Source organism: Lepidochelys kempii, chromosome 5 (genome assembly GCF_965140285.1).
Source record: "Lepidochelys kempii isolate rLepKem1 chromosome 5, rLepKem1.hap1, whole genome shotgun sequence".
Taxonomy (NCBI): Eukaryota; Metazoa; Chordata; order Testudines; family Cheloniidae; genus Lepidochelys; species Lepidochelys kempii.
In genome coordinates, this window is record NC_136384.1 from 2,014,053 (window position 1) to 2,034,292 (window position 20,240).

Genomic DNA, 20,240 nt, shown 5'->3' on the forward strand with positions numbered 1-20,240 from the left:
ACCATACGAGGTACCTGGAATAACGGTGTTCTCTTTCTTTACTTACAACAGGGGACCGCGCAGCACCACAATCACCGCAGAACGTTTTCAGTGGTACCAACTGGATCTGTACACCTCAAGACTGTTACTGTCTCTACCATACACACCTTTCCTTGAGGGATGCTACTATTTTTATGGGGCTTCTACCTCTTTGTATTTCCTCTCCTGGCTCTGTACCAGAGTGATTCACCGGAGCTCTCTGTGCTGTTAAACACCTGAACCTGGGGGGACAAGGCAGGGGGCGGGGCGAGGCGAGGTTTAAGGCAGAGTACACCTATAGAATCTGCAGTCTTTGTTACTGTTGAACCAAGACAGCCAGGCTGATATCAGCCCCACTTCTACAGAAACGAGAGCTCTGGGATCCAACTCGAACACGTTTATTGCCTGGGAGATGAAGGACAATGCTCACTTTTAAATTGAAACAGCATAAACCCAGTCTTGTGGAGTCTGAACATATATCGCAGTGTTAAAAAACGTCCCCACAATGCAGGAAGCAGCACCTCTCTAACGCTCTCCAGCACTTGCTGCACTTCTTATGTTCCTGTTTTCTCTTTTTAAAATATATTTATATTAGTTGGAGTGTTTTTATTGTGATTGTTTGTGACGTTTCACCTTGATTGTCTAGTTGTACTGAATTATTTAAAATAAAAATTTTCAATAAAAATAATGTACAAAAACCAGGGGGTAAAAAATGAATAAAAAAAGATGAAATGAGTCAAACTGCTTCCAAGATGGTGTTTTCAGTGGGGGTCTAAATTAGCTGTTACCACTCAAGAAAGATCTTGGACTCATTGTGGAGAGTTCTCTGAAAACATCCACTCAATGTGCAGTGGCCGTCAAAAAAGCGAACAGAATGTTGGTAAACATTAAGAAAGGGATAGATAGATACTAAACTGGGAGAAGTGGTAGATACGCTGGAGGGCAGGGATAGGATACAGAGGGACCTAGACAAATTGGAGGATTGGGCCAAAAGAAATCTGATGAGGTTCAATAAGGATAAGTGCAGGGTCCTGCACTTAGGACGGAAGAACCCAATGCACAGCTACAGACTAGGGACCGAATGGCTAGGCAGCAGTTCTGCGGAAAAGGACCTAGGGGTGACAGTGGACGAGAAGCTGGATATGAGTCAGCAGGGTGCCCTTGTTGCCAAGAAGGCCAATGGCATTTTGGGATGTATAAGTAGGGGCATAGCGAGCAGATCGAGGGACGTGATCGTTCCCCTCTATTCGACATTGATGAGGCCTCATCTGGAGTCCTGTGTCCAGTTTTGGGCCCCACACTACAAGAAGGATGTGGATAAATTGGAAAGAGTCCAGCGAAGGGCAACAAAAATGATTAGGGGTCTTGAACACATGACTTATGAGGAGAGGCTGAGGGAACTGGGATTGTTTAGTCTGCAGAAGAGAAGAATGAGGGGGGATTTGATAGCTGCTTTCAACTACCTGAGAGGTGGTTCCAGAGAGGATGGTTCTAGACTATTCTCAGTAGTGGAAGAGGACAGGACAAGGAGTAATGGTCTCAAGTTGCAGTGGGGGAGGTTTAGGTTGGATATTAGGAAAAACTTTTTCACTAGGAGGGTGGTGAAACACTGGAATGCGTTGCCTAGGGAGGTGGTGGAACTTCCTTCCTTAGAAGTTTTTAAGGTCAGGCTTGACAAAGCCCTGGCTGGGATGATTTAACTGGGAATTGGTCCTGATTTGAGCAGGGGGTTGGACTAGATGACCTTCTGGGGTCCCTTCCAACCCTGATATTCTATGATTCTATGATTTAATTGGGGATTGGTCCTGCTTTTGAGTGGAGGGTTGGACTAGATGACCTCCTGAGGTCCCTTCCAACCCTGATATTCTATGATTCTATGAAGACAGAAAATATCATATTGCCTCTATATAAATCCATGGTATGCCCACATCTTGAATACTGTGTGCAGATGTGATCGCCCCATCTCAAAAAAGATACATTGAGTTGGAAAAGGTTCAGAAAAGGGCAATAATAATGATTAGGGGTATGGAACAGCTTCCATATGAGGAGAGATTAATCAGACTGGGACTTTTCCAAGCTGAAAAGAGATGATTAAGGGGGGATATGATAGAGATCTATAAATTATGACTGGTGTGGAGAAAGCAAATAAGGAAGTGTTATTAACTCCTCCTCCCAACACAAGAACTAGGGGTCATCAAATGACATTAATAGGCAGCAGGTTTAAAACGAACAACAGGAAGTATTTCTTCACACAATGCACAGTCAACTTGTGGAACTCCTTGCCAGAGGATGTTGTGAAGGCCAAGACTATAACAGGGTTCAAAAGAGAACCAGATAAGTTCATGGAGGATAGGTCCATCAATGGCTATTAGCCAGGATGGACAGGGATGGTGTCCCTAGCTTCTGTTTGCCAGAAGCTAGGAATGAGCGACAGTGGATGGATCACTTGAGGATTACCTGTTCTGTTCATTCCCTCTGTAGCACCTGGCATTGGCCACTATCGGGAGACAGGATACTGGACTAAATGGACCTTTGGTCTGACCCAGTCTGGCTGTTCTTATGGGAGGGAGGGAAATTGGTGAAACTGTGACTTAATGCCTCCTTTTCACAAATAAGAGTTTCCCTGGCTTATGCCATTATCATTTATTTATTATTTTAATTCCTGTAGTGCTCTGATGGCCAAATTAGACTCAGGACACCATTGTGCTTAGTATAGTGAAAACACAGAGGAAGACACAGTCCCTACTCTGAAGAGTTTACAGTTAGAGCTGGTAAGGAATTTTTGACAAAATATTTATCAGAAAATGCAATTTCATTGACAAAAACGGTTTGTGGAGAAGGGTCGGCGTCTGTGAATTTCCTGATTCAAATAACATTTTGGAAAAAATGTTTTGAAATTGTCAAAACATCCAGTTTCAACATTTTTTAAATGAAATGTTCCATTTTACAGTTCAAAACTTTTTAATTCAAAATTTCAGCTTATTTATAGTCTAAAAAAGTAAACAAATTAAAAAGGTTGAAACTGAAATGAAACATTTCAACTGACCCAATCAAAAAAAACCAATCCTGTATTATCTCTTTGTGAACATTTTCAAGATTTTGACTTTTTGTTCCAATCTGTGGCAGGAAACATTTTGGAAAAATGGAAAATTCTTCCAGCATACAAAAACTGTTTCCCTATTCAGTTCTACCTACAGTGTTTTTAAGACAAGAGGAAACTTGTGGGTGTAACAAACAATTGAAGGAACGGGGGAGGGAGGACAAGGGAAAGAGGAATATTTACATAGATTTAAATAGGCCAGCTAAGCACATAGCTAAATGATTTTGAGCCATTTAAAAAATATAAGTTACAAGGTAAAATTAAAAGGATAAATATCTTTAAATGCCTAGCGAGCACTTATACAGCCATTTGGGACTCATATTTCCTTTAGGAATCATGGTAGCAGTGGCTGTGGAGGGGAGTTTTGAAGGAGAACAGGGTAATACCGTTACAGGCTAGTGTTACAGGGAGAGTTTCCTGCACATAAAGGGTGGCATGGAAGAAAGTGAAAAGGTGTTTGTAAGAGAGGTGGATAATATAGAGTGGCATTGATGGCAGAGTGAAGGAGACGGAGAAGGACATGATAGGACAGAGCGGATAAGCAGGAAGACGGGCTCTCTGCAGGAGTTTTTAATGGATCTGAGGGGAGCAAGGTGGTTGTCTGGAAAACCAGGCTAGAGGCAGCTATCTGAGGTGATGCGGGATGAGGGAGTTGCAATGATGTAGAGAAACAGAAAGAGTGACTCAGAGATGTTCGAGGGAGAAAGGAGCAAGGTTTGGATACAGCCTGAATGAGCAGGCTGAGAGAAGGCGGAGTCCAAGCCGTCCCACTTACAGATCTGGGGAAGGGAGGATAGTTGTGTTGTCAACAGCGATGGGGAAAACAGCGAGCCAGTGTTTCTGGCCACGTTAACTTTTAAAAGGAGAGGCCAGCTAAGTACATGGAGAGACAGACAGGTTAGGGTGGAGAGGCCATTGGGTAAGTCGTCAGTGTGAAGATGGCAATTGTGTCTAAGCAGATGAGGTCACCATAACAAATGGTACAGCGAAGGGAGCAGAAGAAAGAGCCTAGTGCAATCCCCATGACAGTGAGAGAGGGAGGCAGAGAAAGAATGAAAAGATATGAGGAAGAGATGGCTTGAGAGATCAGAGAACCAGGGGAGGAGGAGAGCATAAATCAGGGATCGGCAAACTTTGGCACGCAGCCCATCAGAGTAAGCCCCTGGTGTGCAGGGCTGGTTTGTTTACCTGCCGCGTCTGCAGGTTCGGCCGATCGCAACTCCCAGTGGCCGCACTTCGCCATCCCAAGCCAATGGGAGCTGTGGGAAGGGCGGCCAGCACATCCCTCGGTCTGCGGCGCTTCCCACAGCCCCCACTGGCCTGGAGCAGCGAACCGCGGCCAGTAGGAGCTGCGATCGGCCGAACCTGCGGACGCAGCAGGTTAACAAACCAGCCCGGCCCGCCAGGGGCTTACCCTGATGCCAAACGTTGCCGATCCCTGGTATAAAAGCAGCTGAGAGGTCAAGGATGACAACCATGGAGTAAAAGCCCTGAGATTTGGCAAGATCTCCTTGACAAATAATTATCCCAACAGAACAAAGAAATAAGTCTTCTGTTCCTACCAGTATTAAACTCGTTTGTTCTAGAGCAGGAGTGGGCAAACTAAGGCCCGGGTGCCACATCCAGCCCTTCCAACATTAATCTGGCCCTCGAGCTTCTGCCGAGGAGCAGGGTCCAGGACTTGCCCTGCTCCAGCACGCCAGTCGGGGAGCGGGGTCAGGGGCTCGCCTCACTCCGTGCATACCATGGCTCCTGGAAGCAGCGGCATGTCCCCTCTCTGGTTCTTACACATAGGGGCAGCCAAGGGGCTCCACACGCTGCCGCCACCCCACGTGCCATCCCTGAAGTTCCCATTCGTTCGGAACCACAGCCAATGGGAGCTGCAGGTGCAGTGCCTGCAGATGGGGCAGCATGCAGAGCTGCCTGGCTGTAGCTCCACGTAGGAGCCAGAGAGGGGACATGCCGCTGCTTCTGGGAGCTGCTTGAGGGAAGCGCCACCTGGAGCCTGCACCCCTGACCTCCTCCCACGCCCCAACTCTCTGCCCCAGCCCTGATCCCCCCCTGCCCTCCGAACCCCTTGGTCCCAGCCCGGAGCACCCTACTGCACCCCAAACCATTCATCCCCAGCCCCACCCCAGAACTCACACCCCCAGCTAGAGCCCTAGTCCCCATCCCAAACACCCCAACCTCCTGCCCCAGCCCAGAGCCCCTTCCCACATACTGAACTCCTCATTTCTGGACCCACCATAGAGCCCACACCCCAGTCGGAGCCCTCACCCCCTCCTGCACCCCAACCCCCAATTTTGTGAGCATTCATGGCCCGCCATATAATTACCATACCCAGATGTGGCCCTTGGGCCAAAAAGTTTGCCAACCCCTGTTTTAGAGGGACAAGTTACTCTGAAATCAGCCATTTTGCTGTTACCTATCTCTGCAGCTGTGATTACACAAACAAATCTTCAAAGTGCAAAAGGCAGAAGCAGTGCTCAGAACCACTTAATCTCTAACTACATTATCCCAGCTTCCTCCTAGGCACTGCTGCATAGCATCAATTCCACTGTTCAAATCCAAATTTCATAGGGGTCACTGAGCTGGGAAACTATGGGTATGTCTACACTGCAATTCAAAATCCCACGGCTGGCCTGTGCCAGCTGAGACGGGTTCATGGGGCTTGGTTCTATTTAACTGGGGCTGTGACGATGTGACGCAGCAGGGAGGGGGGAGTGTTGACCTGGGAATGTGCCCTGGGGATGGGAGACCTGAGAGCCTGTAACCTGAGCTGGGAGGGAGAGGTAGAATCATAGAATATCAGGGTTGGAAGGGACCTCAGGAGGTCATCGAGTCCAACCTCCTGCTCAAAGCAGGACCAATCCCCAATTAAATCATCCCAGCCAGGGCTTTGTCAAGCCTGAAATTAACAACTTCTAAGGAAGGAGATTCTACCACTTCCCTAGGTAACACCTCTGCCCAGGAATGTGAACAGAGGCTGCAGAAGGGAACCTGCTGGGGGGGTTTAGTTTCAGTTTGGTGCTGGGTGGAGGAACGCAGGGAACCCCAGGGCTGGGGTCTAAGCTCCCTGCTCCCCCAGAAGGACTTGACTGAGGAGTCCTGGTTGTACCCACAACCTCTGTTTTGGACTGTGTTCCTGTTGGCCATAAACCTTCTGTTTTACTGGCTGGCTGAGAGTCTCAGTGAATCCTAGGAAGAGGGGTGCAGGGCCTGGACTCCCCCACACTCCGTGACAGGGGCATAGGCATTTGGGATTGTGATGAAGCTCGAGCTCTAGAACCCAGGAAGGTGGGAGGGTCTCAGAGGTTGCAATTAAACATCCCCTTCACCCAAGTCAGCTGGCACAAGCCAGCTGCGTGTCTCTAATTGCCGTGTAGACAGAATATGATTTTACTTTACTACCGGTTTCATCCAACTAAGGCCCAGGCACAGGGGATGAGGAAGCACAACTGAAAGGTTCCACGGTCATCAAGATGTAGCTGAACAACAGAGGCAGAGCAAGCAACAGATGTAACCGTCTTGAAAGGGGCAGGGTAAACACAGAACTCAGAGGAACAATCACATGTAACTACAGAGATGACTGAAAGTTGCTGAGCATGATAATAGGCTAGGCTGCTGAAAAGACAATTACGGAACCAAACGGAAGCTGTGGGTGACACCACAGTAGTTAACTATGTAGCAGTGCCATGCCTGAAGCAATAGCCGTGATGAAGTGTATTATTTGTGGCTGTGTGTGTCTAAGTATAATATTGATTATTTACTGAAGGGAGGCAATGCAACCACTCTAACCACCATACCCTTCCGCAGTGAAGGAATAAACACACTTTGCAAAGTGCCCAGTGACAACGTAATCTGTTCCAGACAGAATGATTTCACACCTGCCATTCAGGATCAGACCCAGCTGGGTAGCACAAAGCAGTTTCCATGGGAAGATATTTTAAAGTAAACAATTTGCATTGTGCCAAGGACAGGAGATGCAGAGTTGTCCTATTGTACATAGGGCAACTTCCAGTGTCCACATCCATTAGACACTGGGTCCTTTTCCAAACATTAGCAAATGATGCCAATAATCGTATGCTTTAAAGTGGGGTTAAGCAGCCTCTCAGCAAGCACAGGGCTTTGCCTTTCAAAGGAAATTTTGTTCCTTATCAAATTTCTCCTAAATACTATACATGTAATTTCACTACATAGATGCAGGTGCTCTGCATCAGCCCTTCCAAAAAGAACTAAATAGAAAATATAAACTTTCCTAGTTTCAGAGTAGCAGCCATGTTAGTCTGTTTTCGCAAAAAGAAAAGGAGTACTTGTGGCACCTTAGAGACAAACAAATTTATTTGAGCATAAGCTTTCGTGAGCTACAGCTCACTTCATCGGATGTATGTAGTGGAAAATACAGTGGGGAGATTTATAGACACAGAGAACATGAAACAATGGGTGTTACCATGCACACTGTAACCAGAGTGATCACTTAAGGTGAGCTATTACCAGCAGGAGAGCTGGGGGGCAGAGGGCTGGAACCTTTTGTAGTGATAATCAAAGTGGGACATCTCCAGCAGTTGACAAGAAGGTCTGAGGAACAGTGGGAAGTGGGAGGGGGAATAAACATGGGGAAATAGTTTTACTTTGTGTAATGACCCATCCACTCCCAGTCTCTATTCAAGCCTAAGTTAATTGTATCCAGTTTGCAAATTAATTCCAATTCAGCAGTCTCCCCTTGGATCTGTTTTTGAAGTTTTTTGGTTGAAGAATTGCAACTTTTAGGTCTGTAATTGAGTGACCAGAGAGATTGAAGTGTTCTCCGACTGGTTTATGAATGTTATAATTATTGACGTCTGATTTGTGCCCATTTATTCTTTTACATAGAGACTGTCTAGTTTGACCAATGTACATGGCAGAGGGGCATTGCTGGCACATGATGGCATAGATCACATTGGTAGATGTGCAGGTGAATGAGCCTCTAATGGTGTGGCTGATGTGATTAGGCCCTATGATGGTGTCCCCTGAATAGATATGCGGGCACAGTTGGCAACGGGCTTTGTTGCAAGGATAGGTTCCTGGGTTAGTGATTCTGTTGTGTGGTTGCTGGTATTTGCTTCAGGTTGGGGGGTCTGTCTGTAAGCGAGCACTGGCCTGTCTTCCAAGATCTGAGAGAGTAATGGGTCATCCTTCAGGATAGGTTGTAGATCCTTGATAATGCGTTGGAGAGGTTTTAGTTGGGGGCTGAAGGTGACAGCCAGTGGCGTTTTGTTATTTTCTTTGTTGGGCCTGTCCTGTAGTAGGTGACTTCTGGGTACTCTTCTGGATCTGTCAATCTGTTTCTTCACTTCAACAGGTGGGTACTGTAGTTGTAAGAATGCTTGATAGAGATCTTGTAGGTGTTTGTCTCTGTCTGAGGGGTTGGAGCAAATGCGGTTGTATCGTAGAGCTTGGCTGTAGACAATGGATCGTGTGGTGTGGTCTGGATGAAAACTGGAGGCATGTAGGTAGGAATAGCGGTCAGTAGGTTTCCGGTATAGGGTGGTGTTTATGTGACCATCGCTTATTAGCACCATAGTGTCCAAGAAGTGGATCTCTTGTGTGGACTGGTCCAGGCTGAAGCTGATGGTGGGATGGAAATTTTTGAAATCATGGTGGAATTCCTCAAGGGCTTCTTTTCCATGGGTCCAGATGGGTCCAGCCCCCAAATAAAACTTCTCCAGGGCATCATCAAGTAAAACTATATCCCCATGTTTATTCCCCCCACCCCTCACTGTTCCTTAGACGTTCTTGTCAACTGCTGGAAATGGCTCACCTTGATTATCACTACAAAAGGTTCCCCCCCCCCCCGCCCCGCTCTCCTGCTGGTAACAGCTCACCTTAAGTGATCACTCTTGTTACAATGCGTATGGTAACACCCATTGTTTCATGTTCTCTGTGTATATAAATCTTCCCACTGTATTTTACACTGCATGCATCCGATGAAGTGAGCTGTAGCTCACGAAAGCTTATGCTCAAATAAATTTGTTAGTCTCTAAGGTGCCACAAGTACTCCTAAACTTTCCTAGAGTGCTTTAAACCATCTTATAGAATCTAACAAAGAATTAGAATCCTGCCTTAAAATCGTACTGGATAGTTCAAAATATCCCATTTATTCTCGTGTGGCAGTGGCCACAGATAATCAGGATATAGGCTTCCTTGTGATAGACGCTGCTACACACATAGAAATAAAGTGCATGCCCCATACATTTCCAATCAAATGTAATTGTGCAGAAGGAAGGGATCAGTCTCACATTTTTAAAGGTCTTTAGAGTAATTTCAATAGAAGCTTATTAAATGACTGTGAAACTCACTTGGTTTCATTCCTATTAAATTCCTCAGGACTTTCTGTAATGGATGTGGAGGCAGTTACAGGTTTCCAGCAGGCAACAACAAGGATGGCCTACTACCTGCTCTATCAAATAGCTTACTCTTAGAGATGTAAATGCACTCTGAGAACTGGTTATTAATCTAAACGCTAATCCTGTGGCAATGTAGGCAGATAATGGTCTAAAATAGTACTGATTTGGGAATGCAATAGGTACTCTACACAGTACTGATTTGGGAATGTAGACCCAAAAAGATCTCAAAGTTTTATTCTTGGAAACATGGTTCTAAACCTGAATTTCCAGGCTGGGCCATATGTTCTTTTTTCAGAGAAAAGAAACATACAGGAAAGGAGGGAGATCACCTTTAACCAAGGAGTTTACTCGTATGCACCTTGTCTTGCCTTATTCTAACAAGCACGGGAAAACCATACTTGGAATAGGTACTCCATTCTTAGGCTTGGTCTACACTACCAACTACCAACTTATGTCGGTATAACTACGTCACTAAGGTCATGTCTACACTACCCGCCGGATGAGCGGGTAGTGATTGATCTATCGGGGATCGATTTATCGCGTCTAGTGTAGACGCGATAAATTGATCCTTGATCGCTCTGCCATCGACTCCGGAACTCCACCACGGCAAGAGGCGGAAGCGGAGTTGATGGGGGAGCGACGGCCGTCGATCCCGCGCAGCGAGGACGTGAAGTAAGTGATTCTAAATCGATGTAAGCTACGTCGACTTCAGCTACGCTATTCTCGTAGCTGAAGTTGCGTATCTTAGCTTGATCCCCCCCAGCGTAGACCAGGCCTCAGGAGAGGGCTTCTCCCATCAGCACAGCTTCCACCTCTTGCGGCAGTGGATTAACTAGGCCGACAGAAGCAGCTCCCCCGTCGGCGTAGGTAGTGTCTTTAAGTACTATAGCAGCAGCGCTGAAAGTGTAGACAAGCCTTTACACAAAGCATTGACAACTGAGTTTCTGAACACTTTCATGAATTTTCTTGTACCAGTGTCTGTGAATAGCCCTATAAGGCATTCAGTTGTACATACACCACCTTGCATCACATCAAGGGTTACAAAGGAACCCTAAAATGGCTAAACTTTTTATCACTTAGACAGACATCCTACTTTGTAATAAACCTTCGAAAAGAGCATTTAATTGTGCTTCTGTTGAATGAAGACACCTTTGAGAAGTTAGCCAGCTAGTAATCACTGGAGAGGAAAGCTGTAAAGAGTTCATGCAATAAACCAAACAGAAAGCAAAAACCAATGAAAGTAGAACTACCAACCTACGACCACCCCCTGACCTGGCCCCTCTGCTACCAATGAAAACCCAATGAAACCAACTTGTGCAAAAACCAATGGAAGTAGAACTTACCAACCCACTGACCTGACCCCTCTGCTGGTTTGATTTGTCTCCCTTGGGTATTTTTTGTCTTTCAGACCATAAGTTCTTAAGGTAGGAACTGTATCTTGCCTAGTACATTGCAGGTACTATCACAACCTCTACAATAACTGATACAAGCTCCTCACTTTGATTATAAGATCTAACAAATAATTTCTTTATTAAAAAAATGATGATTTTTCTCTTGGATAAGCCTCCTTGGGAGAGAGATTTCCCAGTGAAGAATGTTTTTGGTCAAGTTGTGTAGCATATGTTCAACAGCTAGGCTCTGATTATGAATGCTAGGAAATGTCAGCATTTGAAGAGTCATCAGCAGAAGGAATCCATAAGCACCAAGCATAAATAGCATGTCTGCAATTGACCTAAATCTCTGAGAAGACAGACTCCTGTGTCCTAGACAATTAAAAATGGCTCTCCTTTTATCCACAACAAGGTCAGTTGCAACACCTAGGAACACCTTGAACCTGGTACAGTTCTTTTTCAGCATCCTTAAACCTCAATATCTTGTCTATTTAAATCCCACTTTCCTCAGCTCCTCTCAACACCTCATCCTTCTTGGTGCTCTGTCCCCTAGCAATACTAAAATGAATGTTTGCACTAAGATCAATTTTCATATTACTGGCTGAATCATGGATATTTCCATAAAACTTGTTCAGTGGCACAATTAAAACACTGAAATTTATCACACTGTATTATCTTTACCACAGTATTTGTTATATTCCCTAAAATTAGACTGGAACATACTTGTAAATACCATGGTAACGACACTGCCATAAATCAAGATTTTAATGGCACTCACACAAATATAGATGGAGGCAGACTTATTGCTATGTTGATTCTAGAGTTATTACAGTAATAACCTACAGTAGTTCCTGTTTAGGAGGTAATAACTTTACCTTGGATTAATAATGTTAAAATAAAAGAATCTCATTTTTTGTTTTCATTGTACATGGTAGAGACAGGCTTGGGGGTCACAAACTCAGTTTTGAAATACAATGCAAACAAATATATTTCAGTGTGCAGAGAAGAGCCTTGCTGACCTAGAGCGGGAAGGAGTGGGGGAAAGAAGAAAAGAAGAGAAGGAGAGAGGGATTGATAATTTGATGGTAAGAAGGAGACAAAGAGGTTTTAGCTAAAAAAAATTTAGGATCCAGAATCTTCGCAGTCCACTTTATTTTCAGAAGCTTTTTTTTTTTTCCATTTACTGTTTTTACATTTAATTAAAATGAGTACCTATAACTTGACAGTGCTTCTTATTAACTCGATAACCATATCCTGGGCTCACTGACTCAGCCTTTGGCGCTTATTTGCCATATAAGCAGCCTTTATTTTAAATTTAGCCCAAAATAGGTTGATAATCTTGTAAACAGATTATCCCTCAAGTTATCATTATTTTATTTTTACAGCACTGTAGGAGAGCAAGTAGCTTTAAAAATAAGTGACAAGCTACCCCCAATGCGCTAACAAGCCAGTTCAAACACCACAGCAAGGAGTAACAATGAAAGGAATGGTGAGGTCTTTTCTTTTGTGTGTGTTTTACTGCTACCTTTCTAAAGAATTTCAAAGGTTGTTTATTATAAAGGAACAGTGTAAGTCTTCAAACTATTAAGGATTTTCTTCCCTCTCTGGGGATGTCTAAACAACAACTTTCTATACAAATATTGATAAAAGTAGATACAGAATCTATGAACTATTGAACAAGAAGTGGAGGCAAAATGGATGTGCACACTTTTGTATAGTTCAGTATATATCACTATACAGATTATGCTATGAGCACACACTATGTAAAACAGAAACAGACAAAACACAGTCACGACTACAAGTGGTGAAGTACCACGTACAGACACAGGAGAGAAAGGTATGCTCGTGAAGAAATACAGACAATATAAATGGATCAGACCAGGGGCAGATATTCAGTGAGTACTTACAAGTGGAATTTCTCCTCCCAAACAGGGTTCAGATTCCCAAAAATTGTTTTAGTTCTCTTCTTTGTCTTGCCAACTTGAACCGTCACATATGGATCACTGGATCCAGTTTTGTCCTTAGCCTGCAGACCCTGAGCACAAACCACTGTGGAGAAAATAATAATAAAGTTTTGCTATAAGCCTGCAGTGCTAAAAGATGTGGCATGTACTGTGTGACAGAACAGCTTACTGCACTACGCTCCTCAGAAACAGGAATGCTCACCAATGACAGTTTAACACTGAGAACCACAGATTCCAAGGCCAGAAGCGTCCATTGCGATCATCTTGTCGGAACTCCTGTATAACAGAGACCATGCAACTGCCCCAAAATAATTCCTAGAGCAGATCTCTTAGAAAAACATCCAGTCTTGACTTAAAAACGCTCAGTGATGGAGAATCCAGCACAGCCTTTGGTCAGTTGTTCCAATGGTTATTCTCACTGTCACAGGCACCAACTTTTGTCAGCACCAGTGGGAGCTCACGCCTCCCCCTGCCCCACCCCCCACGCCCCGCCCAAATCCGCCTCTCCCTGCCCCTATTGGATCCCTTCCCCAATACCTGCCCCGGCCCAGCCTCCTCCCCCAAGAGCACCGCATTCCCCCTCCGGCCCCCTCCCTCCCAGGCTTGCCGCGCGAAACAGCTGTTTCACGCCACAAGCGCTGGGAGGGAGGGGGGAGAAGCAGGACCCAATAGCGCGCTCAGGGGAGGAGGCAGAGGTGAGCTGGGGGGTTGGGGGGGCAGGACGGGTGGGGAGCTGCCAGTGGGTGCAAAGCACCCACCAATTTTTCCCCGTGGGTGCTCCAACTCTGGAGCACCCACGGAATCAGCGCCTATGCTCACTGCTAAAATTTACATCTTATTTCCAGTCTGAATTTGTCTAGCTTCCGCTTACCGGTGATAGTGATTTTAGCTGACCATTTGGAAGTGCCATCAAGCACGCTCTGTTTCACTGTTTTCATTTGCTGAGCATGTGTTAATTTGTTCTCACTAAAAACATCTCTGATCAAGTCAAAAATTTCTGGCTTGTTCCGTTCCCGAATCTTCATGCGATCCTTCATGGCCATGATGATGTTTTGGGTCCGATCCTCTGCTCCATGTTTAGAGCTCTTCTCTGCTGCTCCTGTGTACAATAAGGCATGGAACAGTTACCAAAAACTTGTAAACAATGAGGAAATCATATATATGTTATGTTACAGAATCATGATGACAGAGATCAAGTTTATTATATTAAAAAAAATCAGTTGAGAAGATATGTTGTGATAATTGGGACTACAAATTTACCTAATTGGGAGCTCAACTGTGAAAAGTGAGTGACAGTCATAAAATGTCACAATAACCCTAATAACAACAAATGTTGATAGGAAAGGGTGCAAAAGGGAGACCGACTGAATTAGTCCAAACAAGGTGGCCTCCTGGGATAATTCAAGGATTGTGTGAAGATCATGCCTTTTAAATGAGAAGAATGTGGGAATGGAAAATTAGCAAACCAAAATTCGTGTGCTGGAAATTAAGCTTAATTGGTGGATAAAATAATGAAGGGACAGGGCTATTTTGCCCATCACTATCTTTTGAGGTCCTTTTAAAAAAGAGAGAGATCAAGAGGAAAATTGGTGAAACAATCCCAGCAACTCCTGGCACCCGAGGGTCTACCATAACATGACTGGGCCTTCACCATCCTAATGCTGAGACATGTTCTGACCAGACCAGGCCAAAGCAAGGCACCAAGATGACACTGCCACCTCCACTGGCTCCGACTGAATCCAAACCACTATCTGGTATGTGAGATGATGTGTTCTCTCCATTGCGACCCCTCCTCCCATGAACTCTTTTCCTTCCCCTTCTTACTTATTCTCTTCCCTATCACTCTCCTTTTTCCTTCTGTCCAGTAAGAGTCTGGTTTGGCTGGCTAAGACTGTGTATTTTGCAATACTGCCATAAGCCTGTGACCAGAGAGGCAAGTAAAAGCAATGCCCTAAACAGCCCAACTCTTGTACAACGGTGCCAGGTCTTGGGGTGGCTAAGACGACCAGGCGCTGTACCTGTGTTTTTCCAGCAGTGAAACTGCAGCAAGTGAAAGTGAGCACCAGACAGCAGCTGCATTTTCTATCTTTGCCCATCTTCTCTCCCTCATTTATGTGCATTTCTCTTGTTGTCTTCTCTAGAAACAGGATCAGACTTTAACAACAACAGCCCCAGCCCATCTTAACTCACTTTTTTTCTTTTCCCCAAAAAGGGAAATTATCATAATCTAACACTGTCAAAAAGAGGAGATTCCTTCTAAAAACACTGTCCAGCTAGAGGGAAAGGGAACAGGAAACGTTGTTAAAATGGCAGGTTTCAGAGTAGCAGCCGTGTTAGTCTGTATCCGCAAAAAGAACAGGAATACTCATGGCACCTTAGAGACTAATAAATTTATTAGAGCATAAGCTTTCGTGGGCTACAGCCCACTTCATCGGATGCATAGAATGGAACATATAGTAAGAAGATATATTTCAGAGTAACAGCCGTGTTAGTCTGTATTCGCAAAAAGAAAAGGAGTACTTGTGGCACCTTAGAGACTAACCAATTTATTAGAGCATAAGCTTTCGTGAGCTACAGCTCACTTCCTTGAGCTGTAGCTCACGAAAGCTTATGCTCTAATAAATTGGTTAGTCTCTAAGGTGCCACAAGTACTCCTTTTCTTTTTAAGAAGATATAAATATACATACAGAGAAGGTGAAAGTTGCCATACAAACTGTAAAAGGCTAATTAGTTAAGATGAGCTATTATCGGCAGGAGAAAAAAAACTTTTGTCATGATCATCAAGCTGGCCCATTTAGACAGTTGACAAGAAGGTGGGAGGATACTTAACATGGGGAAATAGATTCAATATGTGTAATGACCCAGCCACTCCCAGTCTCTATTCAAACCCAAGTTCATGGTATCTAGTTTGCATATTAATTCAAGCTCAGCAGTTTCTCATATCAAGCATTCTTAAAACTACAATACCCATCTGGTGAATTGAAGAAACAGATTGACAGAGCCAGAAGAGTACCCAGAAGTCACCTACTACAAGACAGGCCCAACAAAGAAAATAACAGAACGCCACTAGCTATCACCTTCAGCCCCCAACTAAAACCTCTCCAGCGCATCATCAAAGATCTATCCTGAAGGACAATTCCTCACTCTCACAGATCTTGGGAGTCAGGCCAGTCCTCGCTTAGACAGCCTCCCAACCTGAAGCAAACACTCTCCAGCAACCACACACCAAACACACTAACCCAGGAACCTATCCTTGCAACAAAGCCCATGCCAACTCTGTCCACATATTTATTCAAGTGACACCATCATAGGACCTAATCACATTAGCCACGCCATCAGGGGCTCGTTCACCTGCACATCTACCAATGTGATCTATGCCATCATGTGCCAGCAATGCCCCTCTGCCATGTACATTGGCCAAACCAGACAGTCTCTATGCAAAAGAATAAATGGACACAAATCTGACATCAGGAATCATAACATTCAAAAACCAGTAGGAGAACACTTCAACCTTTCTGGCCACTCAGGAAAAGATTTAAGGGTGACAGTTTTGCAATAGAAAAGCTTCAAAAACAGACTCCAATGAGAAACTACTGAGCTTGAATTAATATGCAAACTAGATACCATGAACTTGGGTTTGAATAGAGACTGGGAGTGGCTGGGTCATTACCCATATTGAATCTATTTCCCCATATTCAGTATCCTCACACCTTCTTGTCAACTGTCTAAATGGGCCAGCTTGATTATCACTACAAAAGTTTTTTTCTCTTGCTGATAACAGCTCATCTTAATTAATTAGCCTCTTACAGTTTGTATGGTAACTTCCCCCTTCTCTGTGTGTGTGTGTGTATGTGTATATAAATATCGTTTTACTATATGTTCCATTCTATGCATCCGATGAAGTGGGCTGTAGCCCACAAAAGCTTATGCTCTAATAAATTTGTTAGTCTCTAAGGTGCCACAAGTCCTCCTGTTCTTTTTGTTGTTAAAATGAACACCCTACTTAATTTACATTTCAAATGTTTTAACCTTTCCCCTCTTCTTTTCTGCATCTTTAATAAAAAGATTTTTAATGGTGTTTTCTCCCCGGCACTAAGCAGGCTGAGGTCCCTGTACACCCAACCCCGAATCTTGTTTAGTGCTGTTTAATGTTGGACAGTGAAAGGGTCATGTTAACACCTTTAACTCTTTGGGACCATTTATTTCACCAAAATTAATATAAAAGAGACCCTCAATTCAATGCCTCTTGCCACTGACCAGACTGAAGTTGGGATTGAAAAGTGGTGGACAAATTTCAACTAAAGAGGCAGCAGCTAATTAGTCCCACTATTGTATCAGATACTACATTTAAGAAATATATACTGTAGATGTGGATTTCAGGAACCATTTTAAATACTGTGCTTTAATTGGCCAAACAAGGCATAAAAGAAACATTAGATGTGTTTCCACAGTAGAGGAATCCTTTCTATTGTAAGCCCAATTTGCATCCTCATCTATCTTCAAAAGCTTCTCTTCATTTGAAATATATAGTCAGAAGACACTTATCACAAAATTTGAGTTAAATGTGTTCCTGAGAGATAGCACTTTGAAAAACTGGTATGTTTCACTTTTTGAAATACCTTTTAACTAGGGTTGTCGATGAAAGCAATTAACTAAAAAAAATTAATCATGATTTAAAAAATTAATCGTGATTAATCGCACTGTTAAACAATAGAATACCAATTGAAATTTATTAAATATTTTTGGATGTTTTTCTACATTTTCAAATATGCCAATTTCAATTATAACACAGAATACCAAGTGTACAGAGCTCACTTTATATTTTATTACACGTATCTGCACTGTAAAAAATGATAAACAAAAGAAATAGTATTTTTCAATTCACCTCATACAAGTACCTTAATGCAATCTCTTTATCATGAAAGTACAACTTACAAATGTAGGTTATTCTGGTTACAAACTGCACTCAAAAACTAAACAATGTAAAACTTTAGAGCCTACAAGTCCACTCAGTCCTACTTCTTTTTCAGCCAATCGCTAAGACAAAGAAGTTTATTTACATTTACAGGAGATACTTCTGCCCACTTCTTAATTACAATGTCACCTGAACGTGACAACAGGCGTTCACATGACACTTTTGTAGCCAGCATTGCAAGGTATTTACATGCCAGATATGCTAAACATTCGTATGCCCCTTCATGCTTCAGCCACCATTCCAGAGGACATGCATCCATGCTGATGACATTTGTTAAAAAAAAAAAATGTGTTAATTAAATTTGTGACTGAACTCCTTGGGGGAGAATTGTATGTCTCCTGCTCTGTTTTACCCATGTTCTGCCATATATTTCATGTTATAGCAGTCTTGGATAATTACCCAGCATACGTGGTTTGTTTTAAGAACACTTTCACTGCAAATTTGACAAAATGCAAAGAAGATACCAAGATGAAATTTCTAAAGATAGCTACAGCACTTGACCCAAGACTTAAGCATGTAAATTGCACAGGAAATCTATACACATTGAGAAGATTTAAGCTGAGATTTTCAGAAGTGCTGAAGCAACCAAGACTTTCCATAGGACTCGTGCTCTTAAGTGAATGAGATACTTCTAGAAATGTGTGCACAGGAGTGGTTCTGATAAAGCTGAATTTTTATTTCTGCATGATTTGCTACACATTTTTGAATGTCTGAAGAGATGCAGGTGACAGAAGACTTCTATACAAAGTTCAGAACAGTCACTTGCTCCATAGTAATAGTTGTTCTTCGAGAGGGAGGTAGTGTAGATCCCACTGTAGTTGCACATGCGTGCGAGATCAGATTTTTTTTTTTAATAGCAATGTCTCTCAGGGCCATGCACAAGCCTTGTGCCTCCTCGTGCTCGTGTGTGATGGCATAAAGGGCACCGCAAATGCAACCTTCCTTCAGATTCTATGCAATTCAAAGGTTTGAGAATTCTGAAAGTAGGGATGGAGCCTAATGGGATCCACACTGACTATGACACCTCAAAGAACTACAGTTACTACAGGATGTTGCCTGATTTTAGGAGATTAACTGGCGAGGCTATAACCCATATATATATATATATATTATATATAAACAAGAATATTAATCTGATCAGAAGATAAGGTTCTTGTCCCAGAATGAGGCTACAAGGATAAGTAACCATAGTTTCTTCTTGTAGTCAGTGTCAGAATGGATCACACTGTATGTGCCTGGCAATTAGTAGGCCCCCAGGACGGTGGAAATAAGGAGTTTCAGCTGCATCAGTCAAAGAGACACTGTAGTACTGCTGTCTTGAATTTGGCAGCTGATCTAGTGGCTAAATCCAGTATGTAATATTTGACAAAGGTGGCGGTTACCCCAGCACGTTCAGTGGATTTTGGCTATTCGCATATTTCTGAAGCAGGCAGAGAATGTCACTTGATATCTGCAGTGGGAGAGGTATACCAGTCAACTGGCAAGACAAGGTAAACTGTGTTACCCACTTAGATATTCTCTGTAATGAGATGGCCAGACCTTTGGAACAGCTGGCTATAGCCAGAAATAAACAGGAAGACATATTTGAATGGTTTCATTATGTTGATGTAATAAAGTAGGGCTCTGAAACATCCACAGCATGTAACTTCTTCTCTCCTTGTGTAGAATGGGCAAATTAATGGATTAATTGAGGTAGAATTCCAGGCTTTCTGAAAATCTAAGTATACTATATCCACTGGATCCCCCTTGTCCACATGCTCGTTGACCTCCTTAAAGAATTCTAGTAGATTGGTGAGGCATGATTTCCCTTTACAAAAACCATGTTGACTCTTCCCCTACAAATTATATTCATCTATCTGTCTGACAATTCTCTTCTTTACTATAGTTTCAAGAAGAAAGTGGCTGTTTCCCAGGAGAGAAAGTTCTATTTTGTAAATGGAGCCTGATAGTTCACAACCCAGAGGTCCTGGGATGACTTGAAATCAATCGCTGGCACTGGTGTTACTCTCTCACCTGATGACGACGACAAGGAAGGCGCTTTGGGAGGCAACATTGATTTTTGCTCCTGTCCCCCAGTTGTAACCTCAAGTTGCTTGTGGAGGCCAATATCCTGCTCTAACACGGAGGGCCTTGCTAATGGCAGCACTCCTTCTCTTCCTTTGTGCTTGGGAGGGGAATCTGGGACCTGTGCAGAAATAGTCCTCAATAAGGCCAACATGGCCAAAGTGGCACATTGTAAGGATTCTGGCCAAGGTTGACATTGGCTGGTCCAGAGCCAGTGATGTCTTGCTTGAGATAGGGCTCCAAATGGGACCCTCTAGTATCCCTTCTTTAGGAACACTTTCTGAATGTGGGAGAGCGGGGTTCCTACTTCATCACAGTGAAACTGCATAGGCTTGCGAGGAT

General features: G+C 43.6%; 1 protein-coding gene across 9 annotated transcripts in view; it reads right to left on the bottom strand.

Moving 5' to 3' along the window:
* The window catches only part of UNC13B (unc-13 homolog B), a 390,473-nt gene that overhangs the window by 118,319 nt on the left and 251,914 nt on the right, over nt 1-20,240 (bottom strand). For all 9 annotated transcript variants that reach the window (XM_073343305.2, XM_073343304.2, XM_073343298.2 and 6 more), the window contains 2 exons: nt 13,731-13,958; nt 12,803-12,944 (listed from right to left, as the gene is read on the bottom strand). In XM_073343305.2, coding sequence (XP_073199406.1) covers nt 12,803-12,944; nt 13,731-13,958 — 370 coding nt within the window. The remainder of the gene's footprint in view (nt 1-12,802; nt 12,945-13,730; nt 13,959-20,240) is intronic.